The sequence below is a fragment of the Cyprinodon tularosa genome, unplaced genomic scaffold, assembly GCF_016077235.1.
Source record: "Cyprinodon tularosa strain WSP-4 unplaced genomic scaffold, ASM1607723v1 ctg630, whole genome shotgun sequence".
Taxonomy (NCBI): Eukaryota; Metazoa; Chordata; class Actinopteri; order Cyprinodontiformes; family Cyprinodontidae; genus Cyprinodon; species Cyprinodon tularosa.
Window position 1 is genome coordinate 125,659 of NW_024039375.1, and position 20,187 is coordinate 145,845.

Genomic DNA, 20,187 nt, shown 5'->3' on the forward strand with positions numbered 1-20,187 from the left:
AAAACAGATAAATACACAAGCTTAGATATGAAATGGATCAGGGTGCAAATGTCCTGTCAGATATCTTGGCTCCTGTCATGCTGCTATCTCGTGATACAACCATTAATATCTGCCTTCCAAAAATATTTAGAACCATTGCACTTTTTCTTTTTTTTATGTTGGCCACAATACTGTTAAGGTAATGAGAGCAAAAGGCAGTTCTATAATGTATGGCTTCAGAGGGGATGAATACTTTTGTATGCCAAACTATCAGATTTGTATTTGCAAAATAAAAAAAATATAAAAAAAATAAATAAAACACACATAATAATGTTCTTTCAGTCATCAACTAGGGACTCATAAGTTGTTGTTTTTTTTTTCCAATAAAATCAATTGAAGTTTGTTCTTGTAAAAGGCAGCCCATGCTGTACAACTACATTTGTATGTCATTGTACCATTAATCTAATGTCCATTTACTATCCCTGAAAAATTCAGACATGCTCATTCATGATTTCTTAGATTTACTGTCATCTATTGCTTCTAAAATGGTAGAAAAGTTCTGTTTCCATTATTTTTTATTTATATGGTTGCTTAAGAGACAAATTGGGTAATTATCAATTTATTCTAACCTGAATGAAAACCAAAGAAAGGCTACATGAAGGAAAAAAAAAAACTACAACAACCATGTTTCCATCTAGTGGTTTAGAATAACATGTGGCACAAGTGGGAAATATAGCTCTAACTATAAGCATCACTATAAATGTTTCAAAGATTACCTTTTTCTAGAAATTTTGGTTGATTTTTTAAATTTCTTTTAAGAATTCTTTAGACAACAGGTAATCGGTCTCCGCCAGTCACGTGACATTTGTTGCTAAGACGCCATTTTTGGTGGAAAAGGCGTAGTGTAAACAACCGCAGCATAGCTAAACGAAGGACTAAAGGATTGAGTTTGTTTCTCTGACTATATGGAAAAAAGTAAGCAGAATGCGAAATTACCGGACAGGTATCGTGCCAAGGTAGTTATCCCTGCGAAAATTTGTATCCCCTCGTCGGGAGCGCGCACGGAGTAGGAAGAACAACCCGACTTAACTCCGCTTCAATTCCAACCTGCAGAACTTGAAATTTGAAAGGTTCTACGTGTATGAAAGTTGAGCTTTACTGTTTTATTCTTTACTTCACGTGTTATAGCAGAATATCGCCAGTGATATTGATTTAAAACTGATTATAAAACACAAACGTTTGCTTGAAAGCTGGTCGCTGACAGCAGTGTCTACTCCTCCCTCTGAAAGCAAACAGATCCTTGTTCTTTTCCTCACGTTCCTTAAAAAAGTCTCTCATTGTTTCACAGTGTCCAAATGTTCTCATCCCATTGAAAACTGTTGTAAACCATATACTTGTAATAAAAATGAAATAGAAAATGGAGTGCACGTGTAATCATTAAAGACTATATGCAGAAGGAAATAATTTTTTCCTGGTTGAAATTTAGTACTTAAATCTATATCTGTGTTTATAGTAACGTACAATTTATCTATGTTGTACTATCCTTAATAAACAGTTTGTCTTCTAACATCAGCCGTTTTATTTCATCCCATATTGTCAGAACTGGCAATATGGGATGAAATAAAACCTGCTGTAATCTGTTCCCCCTGTCTAAATCAGACAAAAAAGGCCCCAGCTTTTTCATTTTTGGCTTTTAAACATCTTTTATGATGACAACTAACTCCTGAAACTTTGGAGTTGATTGACCTTTATTTCTTAAAGTTATAAGGGGGGAACAAATTATAGCAGGCCACCTGCTGGGGCCAAAAGCTGGGGCCTTTTTTTTGCCTGATTTAGACAGGGGGAACAGATTATAGCAGGTGGCCTGCTATAATTTGTTCCCCCCTTATAACTTTAAGAAATAAAGGTCAATCAACTCCAAAGTTTCAGGAGTTAGTTGTCATCATAAAAGATGTTTAAAAGCCAAAAATGAAAAAGCTGGGGCCTTTTTTTTGCCTGATTTAGACAGGGGGAACAGATTATAGCAGGTGGCCTGCTATAATTTGTTCCCCCCTTATAACTTTAAGAAATAAAGTTCAATCAACTCCAAAGTTTCAGGAGTTAGTTGTCATCATAAAAGATGTTTAAAAGCCAAAAATGAAAAAGCTGGGGCCTTTTTTGTCTGATTTAGACAGGGGGAACAGATTACAGCAGGTTTTATTTCATCCCATATTGCCAGTTCTGACAATATGGGATGAAATAAAACGGCTGATGTTAGAAGACAAACTGTTTATTAAGGATAGTACAACATAGATAAATTGTACGTTACTATAAACACAGATATAGATTTAAGTACTAAATTTCAACCAGGGAAAAATTATTTTCGATCTGCATATAGTCTTTAATGATTACACGTGCACTCCATTTTCTATTTCATTTTTATTACAAGTATATGGTTTACAACAGTTTTCAATGGGATGAGAACATTTGGACACTGTGAAACAATGAGAGATTTTTTTAAGGAACGTATGGAAAAGAACAAGGATCTGTTTGCTTTCAGAGGGAGGAGTAGACACTGCTGTCAGCGACCAGCTTTCAAGCAAACGTTTGTGTTTTATAATCAGTTTTAAATCAATATCACTGGCGATATTCTGCTATAACACGTGAAGTAAAGAATAAAACAGTAAAGCTCAACTTTCATACACGTAAAACCTTTCAAATTTCAAGTTCTGCACGTTGGAATTGAAGCGGAGTTAAGTCGGGTTGTTCTTCCTACTCCGTGCGCGCTCCCGACGAGGGGATACAAATTTTCGCAGGGATAACTACCTTGGCACGACAGCGGGACTGGCAGCCTCTCACACAACACGATCGTGTCATTTTTGCTCAATATGGTAACACCTCGCCCCTAAAATCTTCCACCAGTGACGTCACGGTGCGGTAGGCCGAGCACCATTCTCGCCAATTAACAAGCAAAATCAACGGGAGCTACTAGACACATCTGCAATCAACAACAATTATTTAAAATTTCGAGAGGACCTCTAGTTAAACTGACAATGCTGATGTGCATGTTGTAATACATTGGGTAAAAGTGAAAACAAAAAGTGTTATTTCACCTTTAAGAATCATGATCCACGATGGGGTCATTCTTGAATTGCCAAGAATTTGCCATCAAACTTCTAGCCAGAGAAAAAACATGTAATATGTAGCCAATCATAAAGAGGAATGTTTTAAAGATGACTTGATAACAGCACAGATACAGCACTGGGACTTGCTCAACAGCCGATGCCGCAATTTAACCTCACAAACCAGTAGGTGGCAGTAGAGTTCTTTGAGAAACATGGAGGTCTCCAGTAAAGCACATTTAAATGAATCATTTATTCAACAGTATGTAATAATTTTGAACTTTAACTTTGTTTAACACTAGCTGACTATGAATCCATTCATCCATCCATCCATCCATCCATCCATCCATCCATCCATCCATCCATCCATCCATCCATCTATTTTCTTACACGCTTATTCCAAGTGGGGTCACAATGGGTGCTGGTGCCTATCTCCAGCTGTCTACGGGCGAGAGGCGGGATACACTCTGGACAGGCCAGTCAATCGCATGGCAACACAGAGACAAACAAGACAAATAACCATTCACACTCACACCTAAAGAATCCAATTACCCTAACAGTCATGTTTTTGGACTGTGGGAGGAAGCCGGAGTACCCGGAGAGAACCCACGCATGCTCAGGGAGAAAATGCAAACTCCATGGAGGCAGCTGTGCTACCCACTGCGCCTCTGAGCAGCCCTGAATCCATCCAAGTTTTGGGTAAATGGTTGGAAAAAAATCATTGCATGGTGAGTCAAAAATGTCTTCAGTTGAATCAAAATGAATCTAGTCATAGTTTTTTTTTTTTTTTTTTTTTTTTTTAGAACAAAACCAGAGCATTTGAAAGTTAGCACACTGCTTCAGTTTATATAGTGAGAAACAGACTAATGGGTCAGTAGGACCTTGAAAAACTAAGTGAGTTAATGAGTTAATCTTTAGTAGATTTGATTACTGTAATGTTGTCTTCACAGGTCTGCCTGAAAAGCTGATTAGACTAAACAGTAAAAGCTCTGACTCCTTCAGCTGCCTTTAATTGAACTTCAAACCACATTTATTTAGAGTGGCCTTTGACTGTGCTATCTAACTATGATTAGTTAAGTTTTTAGTGGGAGTTTTGTTCAATCCCTTGGTCTTTTAATCTTTCCTACATTTTTATCAATAATTTAATCCTTTGTATGATCATCGTATTTAGATGTATTACATTTTAACTGTAATTTTAATCATACTTTAATGATCTCAAAAAGAAACAAAACAACAACATAAATTGCACAAATCAAACAGTTGGGTGACTGTAAGAAAATAAATAAATAAATAAATAAATAAATAAATAAATAAACATCTCTGAATAACAACAGATTACAATAAACTTTGATGAAATGCCAGAAGTTGAATGGGAAGCAGTTCAAACCCACTTGCATTAAGCTTGTGGACCCCTAAGTTAATCCTTCTATTTAGTCATATTAACATGGAATAATTAGCAAATAATTAATCATTAGCTCATTATTAATAACCAATTCATCATCAGAAAGTTAATAAGTGGGGTTTCCTATATAAATCACTCAGTTTAGGCATCTCACTCAATGCCCGACCACCTCCACCAACCAAAATACAAAAACTGAAGTAAAAAAGAGGCAATATTTCATGTCCCTGTTGAGTTGACATAATTTAGCCATTTTGAGCAACATTTTTGGGCCTTCTTATATTGAGTCTTAAGAAGAACAAAAGTAATTAATCTACACATATTTCATTCACAATGGCCGACCAATTAAGAAGTAAAATTAAGTCAAACAGACATCCCTTTGGATGCCCAATTGACATAATTTCCTTAACAGTGAAATGTGTCATATTAATAAACTCAAGAATCTTGTGTCTATTATAAATACCAAAAAAAAAAACACAACTAAATAATACCTACAGCAATGTAAAGGAACATTTTCTTCCAATCGATAAGTAACATTTTGGACTAGTTTGGACAAAAGACAAAAAAATGACAACTTAAAGGGGTGAATTAATTTGGATTGTTTCTTTAAACAGATACAATTCCAAAGGTCAAAACGGTTGCCAAGGTTTGGAATAGTAAACTTTAGATAGAAAGTGTAGAGTAAGGAGTGGAGTAATCACAAAAGATATTTCTTTTAGAACAAAATTATAAGTTTTTGAGGATAAATTGCAATTTAAACTGCCTTTACAAATACAAGATAGAGATAGACTAATTATAATGATTAATTCATTTTAAGGAATTCTCTTTTCATAGATACTTTCAAAAAATTTTGTTATTCAATTGAAGAAGGCAAAATTACTTTCTGTTTTACACTGGCATAATAAAATAACTCAATCTGACAAGTTAATATTGTCTATCCTTCGGAAACAAATCTTAATTCCATATTTACCAAATTGCACTAGAAACGCTTAAACTAGAGGTACAGACCAAAGGCAGCGATTCAACTGTTGAAGCACAAGCTGCTCTGCCTCCTACTTATGTGAATTATTTATCATTTCATAGTATATATAAAAAGTCAAATGCATTTTAAAACCTTAGTCCACATGTCTGGGCTGAATAAGAATCCCTCGAAGCAACAAAAGTAGAGCGCAAAAGAATAAAAGCATAACAGTGTCATTTTGTGTTAAAGAGATGCACTGCCTTAAGTTAAATATTAAGCACTTAAAAAGGAGAAGCGAGGGGGTCATTCAAACCTTTTACATGTAAATACGCAGAAATAAAAGAAAAAATAAATAAAACATTCAGTTAACATTTACCAGAATGTGCAAATTATTCTGATAAACAAAAATGGAATAAATGGTACCGGTAATTTAAAGAAAACAAAGGACTGACAACTTCCTTTTAAAATCGTACAGCTTTCAACTCCAAAGCATTTGTCATCTCTGTATATAATGCTGCATTTAACCAGCATGAAAAATTTCTATATTTTGCTGAGAAGCCAAAATACAACTTAATGAATAGTTCAACAGAGGTTTAGATTGTTAAAAAAATCAATATTTTGTGTTGCTTATCTCAGGAAGTAAACCCTGCAGAGCACAGATTGTCAAAGGAAAAGGAAAAAAATTGGTAGGGAGAGAAGAAACAGGGATAGCTCCAGCTTTATGAGATTTATCCAGCAAAATCCAAGAAAATTTAGAGGAGTTTTAGAGGGAATCGGCACGCCCAGAGCCACTACACACAAAGAAATGGGGGCCAAAAGTGTTGCATCCCTCATGTTTAGTCTGCTCACAACCAATGACAAGAACTGGACTGGTGCTCCATGATCCTAAGCCTTGTTTTCATATAGAAAAGAAAGTCTGCATCTCATTTAGGATAAAGGTCTAAAAGACAGGAGGAAGAGTTCAGAGACATGTGATCCATGTTACTTGAAGTCCGGCTTGAAGTTTCAAGTGCCAGTGTTGATTTGAGGTAACACATTATCTACTGATGATGAAGTAAACTTCCCAGAAATTCCAGATCACCTCTCATGTCCTTCCACTGACAATCTTTATTATATTTCTCAGCAGGACTTGGCACCTGCTTACACTATTAAACAGATCAAAACCTGATTCAATGGTTATGGTGTTACTGTGTTTGAGAGCCCAGTAAACTGCTCTGACTTGAGCCAGATAAATTCTCCAAGAGGTGTCAAAACACCTTGGGATTCCTAAACAGTTCAGCAGTTCCACAGGCTGATCGTCTCCATGCATTGCTTAATAAATGTAGCAAAAACAGGCCTAACCACATTTTTGTAATCTACATATAAATTAACATACTTTCAGAGGTTTGACATTGCCATTTAAAATAATTATTTTTTTTATTTATGTTATATAATACTCTAACTTTCAGAAACACTAACATTTCTTGGGTTCTTATTATTCATGCACATTACTAGAAATAAGGACTGATATAAAGGACTTTATAAAGGAGTTTGAGTTTAGCAAATCTATATAACAAGAAGTTTCCCTTTCTGAAATACATGATAAAAAATGTTTATCCTGGTATACTGAGGTGAGAAGAAAAGAGAAAAAAGGAAGAGAAAATTTAGACTCCAAACAAATAAGGAGGTTATTATTATTTTTTTTTTTTTAATGTTTGCTCTTCTGCACTTCAAAGATTCCATTCATCTGTTTGCTGTGACAGTATCTATTTAACTTTGAACAGATTTAAAGTTAAAAATATTACATCTTTGACTTGAAAAACGCACAAACCTAAATAAGCTGTGAACAACTTCTCACCAAAGTAGGAGCTGTGCTCGACTTACCCTTTGCTCACGGCAGATTACAACCATTCTAATGCTCATCATGCAACGCAAATGAAAAGATTTCAGAGTCCAGCAGGGCTTTTAAAGCCAGGTGGTTTAAAGCAAAATGCCTTTATAACACCATCAGCCTAATGCATGCATACTGTAATAGGTGGGTTGACTTGACATTAGGCTAGTAAGGTAAGTCTAGTATTGAAATTTTTTTGGATCCATAGATGTGTTTGTTTTTAAGCTACATTTTATAAAGGTACAGTACCTATCTGATACCAGGCTACATCCCACCCTCACAGGTTTGGTAACCTATAATTTAATGTTATGCTCCATTTTCCAAAAAGAAAAAATGCCTAATGGAAACATTTTAAATTTTTGTTTTTCTTTTAAGTTAAGAATCTGTGCTATTCAGAGCTTTAACTCTTGCAGTTTACAGTACTTCATAATTCAATGGCATGTGTTCAAAGGAAATCTGTTTTAGAACAAAAGAAAATCCTTCGATTTTCTTATGTTTTGCTCGCCTCTGAAGGTAAAATCCAGGCAACAAATCATTACACAAGTCAATATATTTTAAACAAGCCAAAATGATCCAGCAATGGTTTTTAATCAATAGTATAAATAATTGCTGCATATCTCTGCAACACTTGCTTCAAAGGGAAAACATGTCTCTAAAAATTTATTTTTTTTCATTGTACATATATAAATATTATGCAAAGCAAACTGCAATGAAAAATGTATGTACCGACTGCTGTGTAGTAGAACTCAAACCCAACTGCACTCAGATACTCCAGCAGTCTGACAGCAGCCAGACGTTCTGTGTTAACCCAAAAGTCCCTAACACCAGTGGGAGTAGCAGAGCCAGTGGAGACTACAAGCATCCTTTGTGTGTCAGGGAGTTTCTGTGAGTGCCCACCAGATTGCCAGCCATTAAATATTAACCAGCAAAAGAAAGCAAGGGGTCACCCATGGTTGATCCATAATAATTCACCACTTCTTTGATTCAAGTCATTCAGGAGATAGCCGGAGGGCAAGAGAGCAAAACAGAGAGAAAGAAAGGAGAGTGAATGTGAAACCTTTGATGAAGGGAAACTGAAAATTTATGAGAAACAATATTTTTTTTACCTTAGTTTAAACTTGTTTACCCATTTGTAATTCCTACAGGCCCTTTTTTGAAGCAGTTTGACACGACGGGTCATAGTTATGTGCACTACTCATAATGATAAGTAATAGACTTGAGATTCAAATAGAATTTAAAATGTATTCAAAAATATTTGTTTATCAATCAATATTAAAACTGGACTAAAATTTCTTAATTAAACTAAAAAGATCACCCTAAAACCTCCTTAAATGTTTTAAACATTTAAAAGCTTCCAGAATTGTTTGGTCTATAATACTGTTTGTTTTTATGCTCTTTTCTTTTACAGTGTCTGGCTTTCAGAATATCCTTTTAAGACCATTTATTATATCTTACCAAAGTATATATAAAAAAAAAAAAAAACACTATAAGCACTATAAGGTTAGGATTTAATGGTTCCATGAGGCTGTTTAGAATGAGTGTGCATAAATCCATTTCTGCAAAAGTGATCCTCAATGTTACCTTAAAGGTATAGGCGAAGATTTTTTCAAATTTTTTGAAAAGACCCGCCCTCTCCACAATAAAAGAATGCACATGCACAACCCTGTACCTGTTCCCGAGAGGGAACGCCTGTTAAACGTGTGCAAGAGCATGCATGAGGCTATTTATCCTCGTGCACGCTCTGCTTTCTGTTTGCTCGCTCATGCAAGCTTACTTTAAAAAAAAGAAGATTTGCAATTATTTTACTATGCCAGACTCATTACCGCTAAGTGAAAAAAAAAGAAAAAAAAAAGAAAAGATGAACGAGCACGTAGGACGGACTCACATAAACATATTGATTGATTGATAATTAGGAGGACCACTTATTTTGATGATCCACCTGGAAATAGAACATCCTCCACTATAGCTTTAAGGACCGAATTTCAACTGCTATTAGTTTCAGCCATGATTGTCATTGTTATTTTACTCTAACCAAGTGTTTTTAAATGTTTTGATTAGAAAAATATGAGAAACTTTATTGACACCATTCCCTGTGAACTCATCTCTGCATGGCACCTTATATTTTAGCATATGTACAATCACCATACAACGTTCATAACGTCTACTAAAACTAAGAGTAATATAATCCAATTTCAAAAGGTGTCTCACCCCAGTAGTCTATTATGTGTCGATGGAACAATGGTTATTTACATTTCATTTGATTAATATTGTGTATTTTTTTCCAACCTAGTTGTAGCAAGCTAAACCCTGACAAAGGAGGCAAAGACAGAAACAGGATAAAAAAAACCCACCAAAATGAAAGAAGAACTTAAATGATGCTATTCATAGTTTTTAAAGAGTTTTGCTGAAAGTGTTTTCTGCATCACAGCTTTACTGAATGTTCTGTTGTAGTAAGATAAGGGGTCCTGTATGAAAGCCCTAAACTTGACAAACATTGTGGCTTATGGTAAATGTACTGACAGCAAGGTTTAAAACATTCTTTTAATTTGTATTATTGTACTTGTATGCAGCCTGTTTGTGATTTAGTTTTTGCCACTGTTTCTAACTATGCTTCTACTGTTTAAAAAAGAAAAATACTTGAAACTCACAGCACCAAAATTGTATATCAGAACAAAGATTTAAATATTTCCTTTTAAAATTAAAATAATAAAAATGATAATAATTATAATTGCAACAATAAACAATTTAAGATTAAGAGAGCGCAAAATGTTAAGAAATGCCCAAACTGATTTTTGTTTTCAAATATATATATTCTGACAAAAAAGTTCCATAAATGTAGATTTGTCCTGATCAGAAAAATATGTCATCTTAACTTAAAACCATAGCCGGTGAAAGTAATTAAAGCTGTGTCCATGAACATTAGCGCCAAGCAACCCTCAAGCTTTAGTGCCCAAATGCCCCTGAGGGTACTTATTCTGTTTTTGTATTACCTGTTATAGTTTCCAAGGTTTTGCTCCAGCTCTGTTATTCTGCGAAGTTTGTGGAGGAACCACTTATCTATGGCCGTGAGCTGATGAATTTGATCAACATTCATACCATTATGCAGCGCCTGAAAAGTAAAAAGTATAACAGAGAATGAACATCAGTTTTCATCATCTTCTTATTCATCATTTATTCCCCTGAAAGCTGGCATTCAGAGGCTTTCAGCTGATGATGAACATCCAGTGATTTCAAATGAAGACCGTTGGACAGTAAACATAAATAAAAAGCGGCTGTCCATTCCCCTTTCAAGGACTGCATCAGATGACATATATATTGCAGGAGAAATATATTACTTTGGCATTTCATTAAAAAAGCATTGTTTAAACACCTTGTGTCATCGACATATAATATACCAGGGGTCCTGCTCAGACAACAGATAGTAAATATTTTTTACAGGATATATATCAGACGTCTGACAAGCTGAATCAATCCAATAATGTGGAAGGATTTTAGTCAAACAATGCTATGCACAGCCAAATAAAAATGCTTGTGCAGTTCCTCTATACATGGTTAACTATCAGTTTAGCTATGCCTTTAATAAAATGCTGTTTCTTTAATCACTTGTGAAAACATTTTTCACATTTTATTACATTGTCTTACTTCAATGTGTTGAATTTCCTCCTTTTTTTAATAACAGCATTAGGTCTAGATTAAATGGAAAGTGAGCAGCAATTTTAAACAGTTTTTTTTTTTTTTTTTACTGGACTATGCATGCTGAATTCTAAGAAATGAATATTATTTATTCATATGACCTCATTGTAGACTGGTCTAGATTCTCAGTTATAATTCTAAGTGCTTACAAAGAAAGTAAATGGACTCCTTCCCAACCCTAATATGGCACTGTTACATGGGTTCTCTGGAAACAGGACTTATCAAGCCATTTCCGAAAAACTTCACGATAAAAGCAGAATTTTAGGATTCCATTACTAGAAGTGGTTTTGCAAAAAAAAAAAAAAAAATAGTAACAATAAAAAAAAAAGTTTTTTCCAAAGTATGGATTCAGGAGCGGTCCACATTACATGGAAGAGATCTCCAAGTATTGTAGGAAAAGTAGGACATTGTCTTCAAACATAACTATGCTTTTAAATATCTGCAAGACTCCACCCATGAGTAATTTTCTAAGAAACCTCTTATGCCTTCACAGGCCATCTATATTTAGTGAGATTAAATTATACATATCTAAATTGTATCTAAAAATTAGCTAGCTTCTAATAGTATCTGATTTTATCAAGAAGTGTGTGCCACAGTAAATAGGATTACATCAAAATGCCCACCACCAATCCTGGCAGGTTTGATTTGTGTTCATCTTCACTAGTCTCCACTATAGTGTGTCTCTCTGTCATATATGATGCCCCCCGAAATTAAGGATTTTAGTATTTGAGAGACAAAAATTTGAGAAGTTAAGGAGATTGTGTCATTGTGTAACATCTAAAGAAAACTATAGCACCAACAAAATATGACAAGAAATATGACAAAGTAATAATTTACTATTAAAAGACTCTAACCCTGAACAACATGAAATGTGTACTTTCATATCTTATTTTACTAGTAGTGATGAAAACCAGAAAATCATCAAACCTTTTGCAAGGTTTTCACTTTCCACTGGAAATTCCTCTCTATGTTGGAATAAACATCACTGACCCTAAAAAATTTGATCTGTCTCTTTTTCAGCCTTAAAAAATATAGACTAAAACCTATTCACCCACAATCTTCAGCAGAAATGGATAGATGGCAAATATTTCAAAGCTATTATGAAATGTGGATTATCTCTGTACCACATTTTAAAAAGTTGCATTGTCAGATAATCAAAGTGTTTATATGAGTTTTATGGGTATCACTTTTGCTGTTCGTGTAATCCGCAAAAGGCAAGATTTCAAAGATAAGGTTTTCCACACAATTAATCATTCATTGCCACTCATCCAGAAGGCGAGGGAAAAGAATTTTCATTAACTCTTCAAAATGTAGTTTTAATGAGCAAACCGTAGTCAGACCCATTTATTATTAATGTTTTAAAGGGTTTGGGCACCTTGGCAAGGGAGAAGATGCGGGTGCTGGAGGGCACAGCGAGCTCCTGTTGAAGGTTTTGTGTGTTGCCCCAGGCTTTCTTGAGTGGCAGCCGGGGAACAAAGCCCTCCACAGATGGATGACACATCCTCAAGGCCTTCTGCACACTCTCCTCAAACGTCCGGCCAACCGCCATCACCTGAATCCACAGGAGGGGGAAGGTTAATGACTAAGTGAGCACGTAAGTTAGAAAGTGTTTAATTATATATGTCCTACCCACCTCTCCAACACTTTTCATGGCACTACCTATTTCCCGAGACATGCCCTGAAAGCGGTCCAGGTCCCAGCGGGGAATCTTGGTGACAATGTAGTCTAAACTTGGCTCAAAGCAGGCAGTGGTCTTCTCTGACACAGCGTTTTTGATGTCTGGCAAAGGGATTCCCAGAGCTAACTTAGCAGCTACAAATGCCAAGGGGTACCTGTAAAACCACAGTAAACAGCCTCACCAATATCAACATTTGAGCAGCACAATGGAGAAAAATAGATCCCTCTCTCAGTACCAGCTAAACTATATCCCTCTGATCATGAACCAATTTTTGCACATTTTGCAGTTGTATGATTTGAATATGCCAATGCAATGTACAACCTATTTTAAAGTCTGGTCCTGTCTTCAAATAAAGATAATTTAATGTGGCTTATAAGTAATACAACCTAGTAGCAAAAACGTTTGTCATATTTTTCTTTTACCAATTTGAAGATAAAACATTGTGATAAAAACTGATTTATTACATGAATTATATTATGGGAATTGGTTCTTTTACTGTTTTTTACTGTTTAAATGACACTGAATGGTTCAAACAGAAATCAGTAAATATAAATACATATAAAAAATATGAAAGAAAGTTATACATTTTCTCTGTCCTCTTTAAATGTGGCAAAGATCTGATTAAACAAAAATTCCAAATATCTAAGAGAACTTGGCCCTCCCACATCATTTTACAGTTGTGAATGAATCTGTTGTTTATTTTTAAGGATAAGGAGTTTTAGTTTTCATCTAAATGATATTAAAATTAACTCTGATGAGCATAAACTATGGCTAGACATCTTCTGTGCCCTTGGTTTGTTTCTCAGGAAACTGCATGAACTGTGCTATGTGCTTCAAAATATCCATTTAGATGCATTTTAATGCTTCTGACAGCACTACCTGTATGTAGATATGCAGTGTATGCTTCTACCCCTGACAATTTCTTTTTGTTTTTTTAAGCAAAATGTTAAAGAATACACTTAAAAAAAATCTTGATGGCACTTATTATATAGGATATATTATATAGTCACTTATTATAGAAGAATTATTAATCCAAGTGAGTAGTTGATTGTAAGACAAAATTGTTATTTTTTATGTCATTATGAATCAGTACAATCCGCATAAAACTTTAAAGAAATGTTCTCTCCCTCTCATAGTCTCGAATATTATTTTCATCCTCTCCCCTTATTTTTAATTGGTTTACATAACTGGCCCTTGCTTTGAAACGTTGAATGAATACTGACACAGTGTCAAGACAAGTGCAAAACCTTGGTCCTTAGCTATTTACTGAAGATAGCGGAAATGTGATTAATTTCAGATTGAGGCCATTTTGATATATAAACATACAAAAAAAACATCTATTATTTAATAAAAAGTATTGTGAAACTTAAGAAATGGCATCATCAAACTACCAACCAACAGAATTGTGAGCAAAGCACCGTGTACAGCAATGGATCAGTGCCCTTCATCAAATAAAGTAATACTTATACAGGAAGGAACTATTATGCATCATGTGACTGTTTTTCGTATCAGAGACAACAAAACTCGCTAGAATTTAAGACAAAGTTTAAAATTGTGGCATATTTTCATTTTCCAAAGAGTTGAGCTTAGATAGATTATATTCCTCCAAGATGATAATATTTCAATGGGTAATCTGACTTCTTACATATTTTTGCTGGAACCCTATGAAATTTAGAAAAATCCTCATATCTGTCTAAGAGTGAGAGATTTCCTCATTAACACAGAAACTGTGGAATGATTATCTTCCTGTTTTATATTAGATGGAGATCTTGGAGGCTACTGTATATGCATTTTGACAAAATAATACACCACAGAAAGTTCTTACCCAGTAGCTTTGGATGCCAAAGCTGAGCTCCTTGAGAGTCGAGCGTTCACTTCAATGATGCAGTACTCCAGAGATGATGGATGGAGAGCATACTGGATGTTACATTCGCCCACAATTCCCAGGTGCCGCACCACCTTAATAGCCGTCTCACGGAGCATGTGGTACTCTTCATTGGACAATGTTTGACTTGGTGCTACTACTATGGAGTCACCTACAAGTAAAGGAGGAGTTAAAAAGTTCCTTAAAATTCTCCCAACTTGAAATGATTGCGAAATGTCAATGCTATTTTAGCAACAATTTATCATCTAATGCATAGTCATCAGTGCCAGATTATCCAAGCATTTGTTGAGAGATCTCTAGCATTCCTGGGTGTTTCTGATTGCATGATCATGACCCGTTCTGCCTCTGGAATACTGAGCCTGCTTCTTCTCATTCTAATGTTTTTGCCTGACCTTTTTTTAAGCTCCTGCTGGATTTCTGCATGTCTGTGTACCTAACCTGGAACTGTTTCCCGGCACCTTCCTGGATTTCCTTCGGTACCTCTTCAGACCTTTGATCTCCTGGCTATGACTCCCAAGCAAGTCTTCTACACTGACTTTGGCTTCCCCCTATAGATTTTCCGGCCTTCCATCATCTGCTTGGTTCCGATCTCCTGCCTATCCGCCGACATCCGGGACATTAGCATCTGGGATCTCTGGGCAGCGCCCATCGCATCTTGTTGGCATCTGAGTGACTCACATATTCATTATCGTCCTCGATCAGATTGACATGGTCACCAACCTGTGTTCTCCATTGCCTTTCCGCCTCAAATACTGGGTCCTTTTGTTCTGACCCAGACAATTTTAGAATTGACCTGAAAATATGTTTGCCTTTTGCTGTTGTCTTTTCCCCAATAATTATGTTAGCAATAAAATGCTCAATTCAACTAGGACATGTCTTTTTCCGACCTTTAGAATGCTACAAGATTCAAAATATTTGAAGAGATGTTGGGAGACCTAATCCAACAACATTGTCTGATCTCAAAACTAATTTCCGGAATAAAATCCAGGTATACCTACAGACAACAATTAAACCTTGTTAAAAAAAAAAAAAACCTTGAGTTAAAGCAGATGCAGCTGCAAAGAATGGATTCTTTTCATTAATAATAGGGGAAGTGCTCATACCAGTGTGAATTCCCAGTGGATCAAAATTCTCCATGTTACAGACTGTAACGCAGTTATCAGCCACATCTCGCACAACCTCATATTCCACCTCCTTCCAGCCAAGTAAAGACTTCTCCACCAGAATCTGACTGCTCATAGCAAGAGCCTGTATTTCAAAGACACACACATATATAAATATACATAACAAAAAATATTGCACAGAAGCAATCAAATTCGTCATCAACTAAAACAAGATCAGATGTTTTGCGCACCAACCCAGTAAGTACACTATACTTAGTAATATCTGTATTTGAAGTTTGGTAATTTTGAAGGAAAAATAAAAGGTTTGCACATCCTCTCTGCTGAACTGCAAACATAAATTATTTTGCACCTTCTTTGAAGATCTGTTCTGAGCATACAGACATGTTTGCACATTTTAAGATGCACACACCTGAAGATCAGGCTCTCAGGAAATAGTTGTGAAACTATAACCTTTCCCTTTATTTTGTATTAGAGAACAGATCAACTGTTTATCCAAATAACTACGTTATAGAAATATTTTCTTTGGAAAACTTATGGCAAATTCATTTATTTTCATTTGGGAAGACTTTCAGTCTTTTAATTGAATTTTGTTATGAAATTGAGTGGTGCTTAAAAAAATGATATTAACCATTTGAAATCACTATAAGTCAAATGTACAATATTTAAACCTTCTGTGCAGTTTCCTCCAGCTTCTCTTTTTCAGCACACAGACCAGATCCCAGACCTCCCAGTGCATAGGCTGATCGTAACATGACTGGATATCCTATCTTCTCTGCTGCTTTTAAAGCATCACACACCTGAAAAAGAGACACATGCAATATTTAAGACCAAACCAAAGTGATTGTATGTAAAAAAAAAAAAATAAAATAAATAAATAAATAAATAAAAATAGACACCCACACCTACCAGTACTAAGGATTTGAACACTTACCGACTTCACAGCAATGCTGGGTGCAATCTTCTCATTGATCTCCATTAGTTTGTCAGCAAAAAGCTGCCGGTCCTCTGTTGCCATGATGGATTCCACTGGGGTCCCTAAGACTTTCACCCCATACTTCTCCAAAATGCCATGCTGGAATAATTCCACTCCTGAAGACAATTTCATATTTAATCACCAAAACAACCCTAATAAAATGTAAATGCATGGACTATCACATGGTAAATACTTATTAAAAGCTTAGGTAAAAATTAAAGTTTCAAAAAGTGAATTTCTAATTTTATTAACTGCATTAAAGTATCGCTTTATACCACAATTAAGTGCAGTCTGTCCACCCATGGAGAGAAGGATGCCATCAGGACGCTCAGCTTTAATCACTTCTGTTACAAATTGTGGCGTCACTGGAAGGAAGTAGACAGAGTCTGCCTGCTTGGAGCCCACTTCATTGGTCTGAACAGATGCTATGTTTGGGTTCATGAGCACCGTCTTCAGATTTTCCTCCTACATTACCATAAAACAAAGACAACAGTTTAAAAACACTAGAAGGAACCACTATAATATTTCAATAATTTAGGTCACTAGAAAATAAATGTGTGTTTGGATACAGAATGTGGACCCATAAAGCAGTTTCTTAACTTGTTAGGGGGAATCTCTTTTTTCCTAGATTTTTAGAGTATTCAATTTCAAAACTGGCTACACACTATTAACCTTGCACTGCAAGCTAGATTTTCACAAGATCTGTTTTCAGTCTCACAACAAATCCCTCTTGAAAGACTCCAGCTAATACGTCCATCTCCAAACCACCAGCGAGTCGGACCAACAACATGCCAGCAGTTTTTTGGGGGCGGGACATGTAGGAATCACGACAGTCAGAAGGGTCTTGCTGGAGCATTACAAACATGGCTCCGCTGGAGGACTAACCTATCGATACCGCAAACTGACTTGGTTTTAGCTAAAATAGTGACAATTTATCATTTCAAATAGGAGCAAGAAAAGCACTTTGTGCATTTATATATCGGAAAGATGTCTGTGTTTTTCTTCTGACAGTTTTTGGAAAAGTTTGGTTCATCAGCTTACAAAATGTCATGATTTGCTGCTACGATTGGCTGAAAGCATATTATGGAAAAGGCGGATACTAGCTGGCACATCACCTAATCATGCCATTCTTTTCTTTCTTTTTTTCCCCTAGCTTTTTATTATCATCACACTGCCACAATTACAGAGCAACGAAATGAACTCTCTGCATTTAACCCATCCCCTTGGGGAGCAGTGGGCTGCCATTGTGCAGCACCAGGGTAGCAGTGTGGGGTTAAGGGACCCAGAATAGCAGTCTGTGGGAGTGGGGCTTGAACTCAAATCCTCTGGATTCCAATCACAATGTCCTAATCACTAGGCCACCACTTCCCCTTTTCACAGACAGAGTGAACGCCAGTCATCCCAGATTCATATTGTAGATGTCAACTCAGTTCTACATATATCAATCTGGCTACTGCCAGGTTAAAAAATATTTAATTAAAAATGTATTTTAAAAAATCAGCTATCTTTAATACTGGTTGACATTTTCTATTTTCACCAAAGCTAAAAACAAACTTTGGCAGCTTCTCTTTGCTCTGTTGTTGCTTTTCCTACATTAAAATGCTCTACAGAACATTCTGTCTGTGTAATAACAGCTTTATGTCATTCAGATAGGACTCCCTTCCTGTTCCTGTTGAACAAAAGCCTCTCCACAGTTAGATTTTTACACAATATTTCACTGTGGTGATGTTCTTTCTTAAATAATTTATTTTTGATACACTATATTGCCAAAAGTATTTGCTCACCCATCCAAATTATTGGAATCAGGTGTTCCAATCACTTCCATGGCCACAGGTGTATAAATTCAAGCACCTAGGCATGCAGACTGTTTTTACAAACATTTGTGAAAGAATGGGTCGCTCTCAGGAGCTCAGTGAATTCCAGCGTGGAACTGTGATAGGATGCCACCTGTGCAACAAATCCAGTCGTGAAATTTCCTCGCTCCTAAATATTCCACAGTCAACTGTCAGCTGTATTATAAGAAAATGGAAGTGTTTGGGAACGACAGCAACTCAGCCACGAAGAGGTAGGCCACGTAAACTGACGGAGCGGGGTCAGCGGATGCTGACGCGCATAGTGCGAAGAGGTCGCCAACTTTCTGCAGAGTCAATCACTACAGACCTCCAAACTTCATGTGGCCTTCAGATTAGCTCAAGAACAGTGCGCAGAGAGCTTCATGGAATGGGTTTCCATGGTCGAGCAGCTGCATCCAAGCCATACATCACCAAGTGCAATGCAAAGCGTCGGATGCGGTGGTGTAAAGCACGCCGCCACTGGACTCTAGAGCAGTGGAGACGCGTTCTCTGGAGTGACGAATCGCGCTTCTCCATCTGGCAATCTGATGGACGGGTCTGGGTTTGGCGGTTGCCAGGAGAACGGTACTTGTCTGACTGCATTGTGCCAAGTGTAAAGTTTGGTGGAGGGGGGATTATGGTGTGGGGTTGTTTTTCAGGAGCTGGGCTTGGCCCCTTAGTTCCAGTGAAAGGAACTCTGAATGCTTCAGCATACCAAGACATTTTGGACAATTCCATGCTCCCAACTTTGTGGGAACAGTTTGGAGCTGGCCCCTTCCTCTTCCAACATGACTGTGCACCAGTGCACAAAGCAAGGTCCATAAAGACATGGATGACAGAGTCTGGTGTGGATGAACTTGACTGGCCTGCACAGAGTCCTGACCTCAACCCGATAGAACACCTTTGGGATGAATTAGAGCGGAGACTGAGAGCCAGGCCTTCTCGTCCAACATCAGTGTGCGACCTCACAAATGCGCTTCTGGAAGAATGGTCAAAAATTCCCATAAACACACTCCTAAACCTTGTGGACAGCCTTCCCAGAAGAGTTGAAGCTGTTCTAGCTGCAAAGGGTGGACCGACGTCATATTGAACCCTATGGATTAGGAACGGGATGTCACTTAAGCTCATATGTGAGTCAAGGCAGGTGAGCAAATACTTTTGGCAATATAGTGTATGTGCAATTCAGTGAATTCAAACCTGATGTATATATTTTATTTTTCTTGTCGCATGTCTCTTTTGCAAATGCCAAACCAAACTTCTCCTGGTTTCCTTTCACAATGAATAGCTTCTCACCCCTCTCTCTCATAAAGTTAAAATTTTGAAGTGATTGCACTGGCTCATAATAACTTTATACAGACTGAAAAGAGAGAACCCTGTACTATGCCTTTTATATTTCACTTTGTATAAAAATGTAAAAACCATACATAATTTTCAGTGTATTCAGTTTAAAATATTACCTTTAGTTGATCTGCCACTCAAAGTACGTAAATACGGTCTTTAAAGAAATTGTAATTTTATTGAAAAAAATACCTTTGGGAAAAAATAGCATGGATACAAGAAAAAGCTCTAAAGAGCTCAGAGAAAAAGAATAGCTGATTTTCATTAGGATGTCACAGAGATGCAAAACATCTCTAAAGCATCTGTGTTATGAAAGGAAAATGTCAGGGTATCTCTTTTTAATTGACTCTTAAA

At 36.4% G+C, this 20,187-nt stretch overlaps 1 protein-coding gene across 1 annotated transcript in view; it reads right to left on the reverse strand.

Moving 5' to 3' along the window:
* Positions 1 to 20,187, reverse strand: part of cps1 (carbamoyl-phosphate synthase 1, mitochondrial) — an 86,273-nt gene that overhangs the window by 53,471 nt on the left and 12,615 nt on the right. Inside the window, exons 14-21 of the mRNA XM_038308172.1 lie at positions 16,939 to 17,128; positions 16,622 to 16,779; positions 16,359 to 16,487; positions 15,670 to 15,814; positions 14,507 to 14,717; positions 12,637 to 12,835; positions 12,379 to 12,555; positions 10,301 to 10,419 (exon numbers count right to left, since the gene is read on the reverse strand). Coding sequence (XP_038164100.1) covers positions 10,301 to 10,419; positions 12,379 to 12,555; positions 12,637 to 12,835; positions 14,507 to 14,717; positions 15,670 to 15,814; positions 16,359 to 16,487; positions 16,622 to 16,779; positions 16,939 to 17,128 — 1,328 coding nt within the window. The remainder of the gene's footprint in view (positions 1 to 10,300; positions 10,420 to 12,378; positions 12,556 to 12,636; positions 12,836 to 14,506; positions 14,718 to 15,669; positions 15,815 to 16,358; positions 16,488 to 16,621; positions 16,780 to 16,938; positions 17,129 to 20,187) is intronic.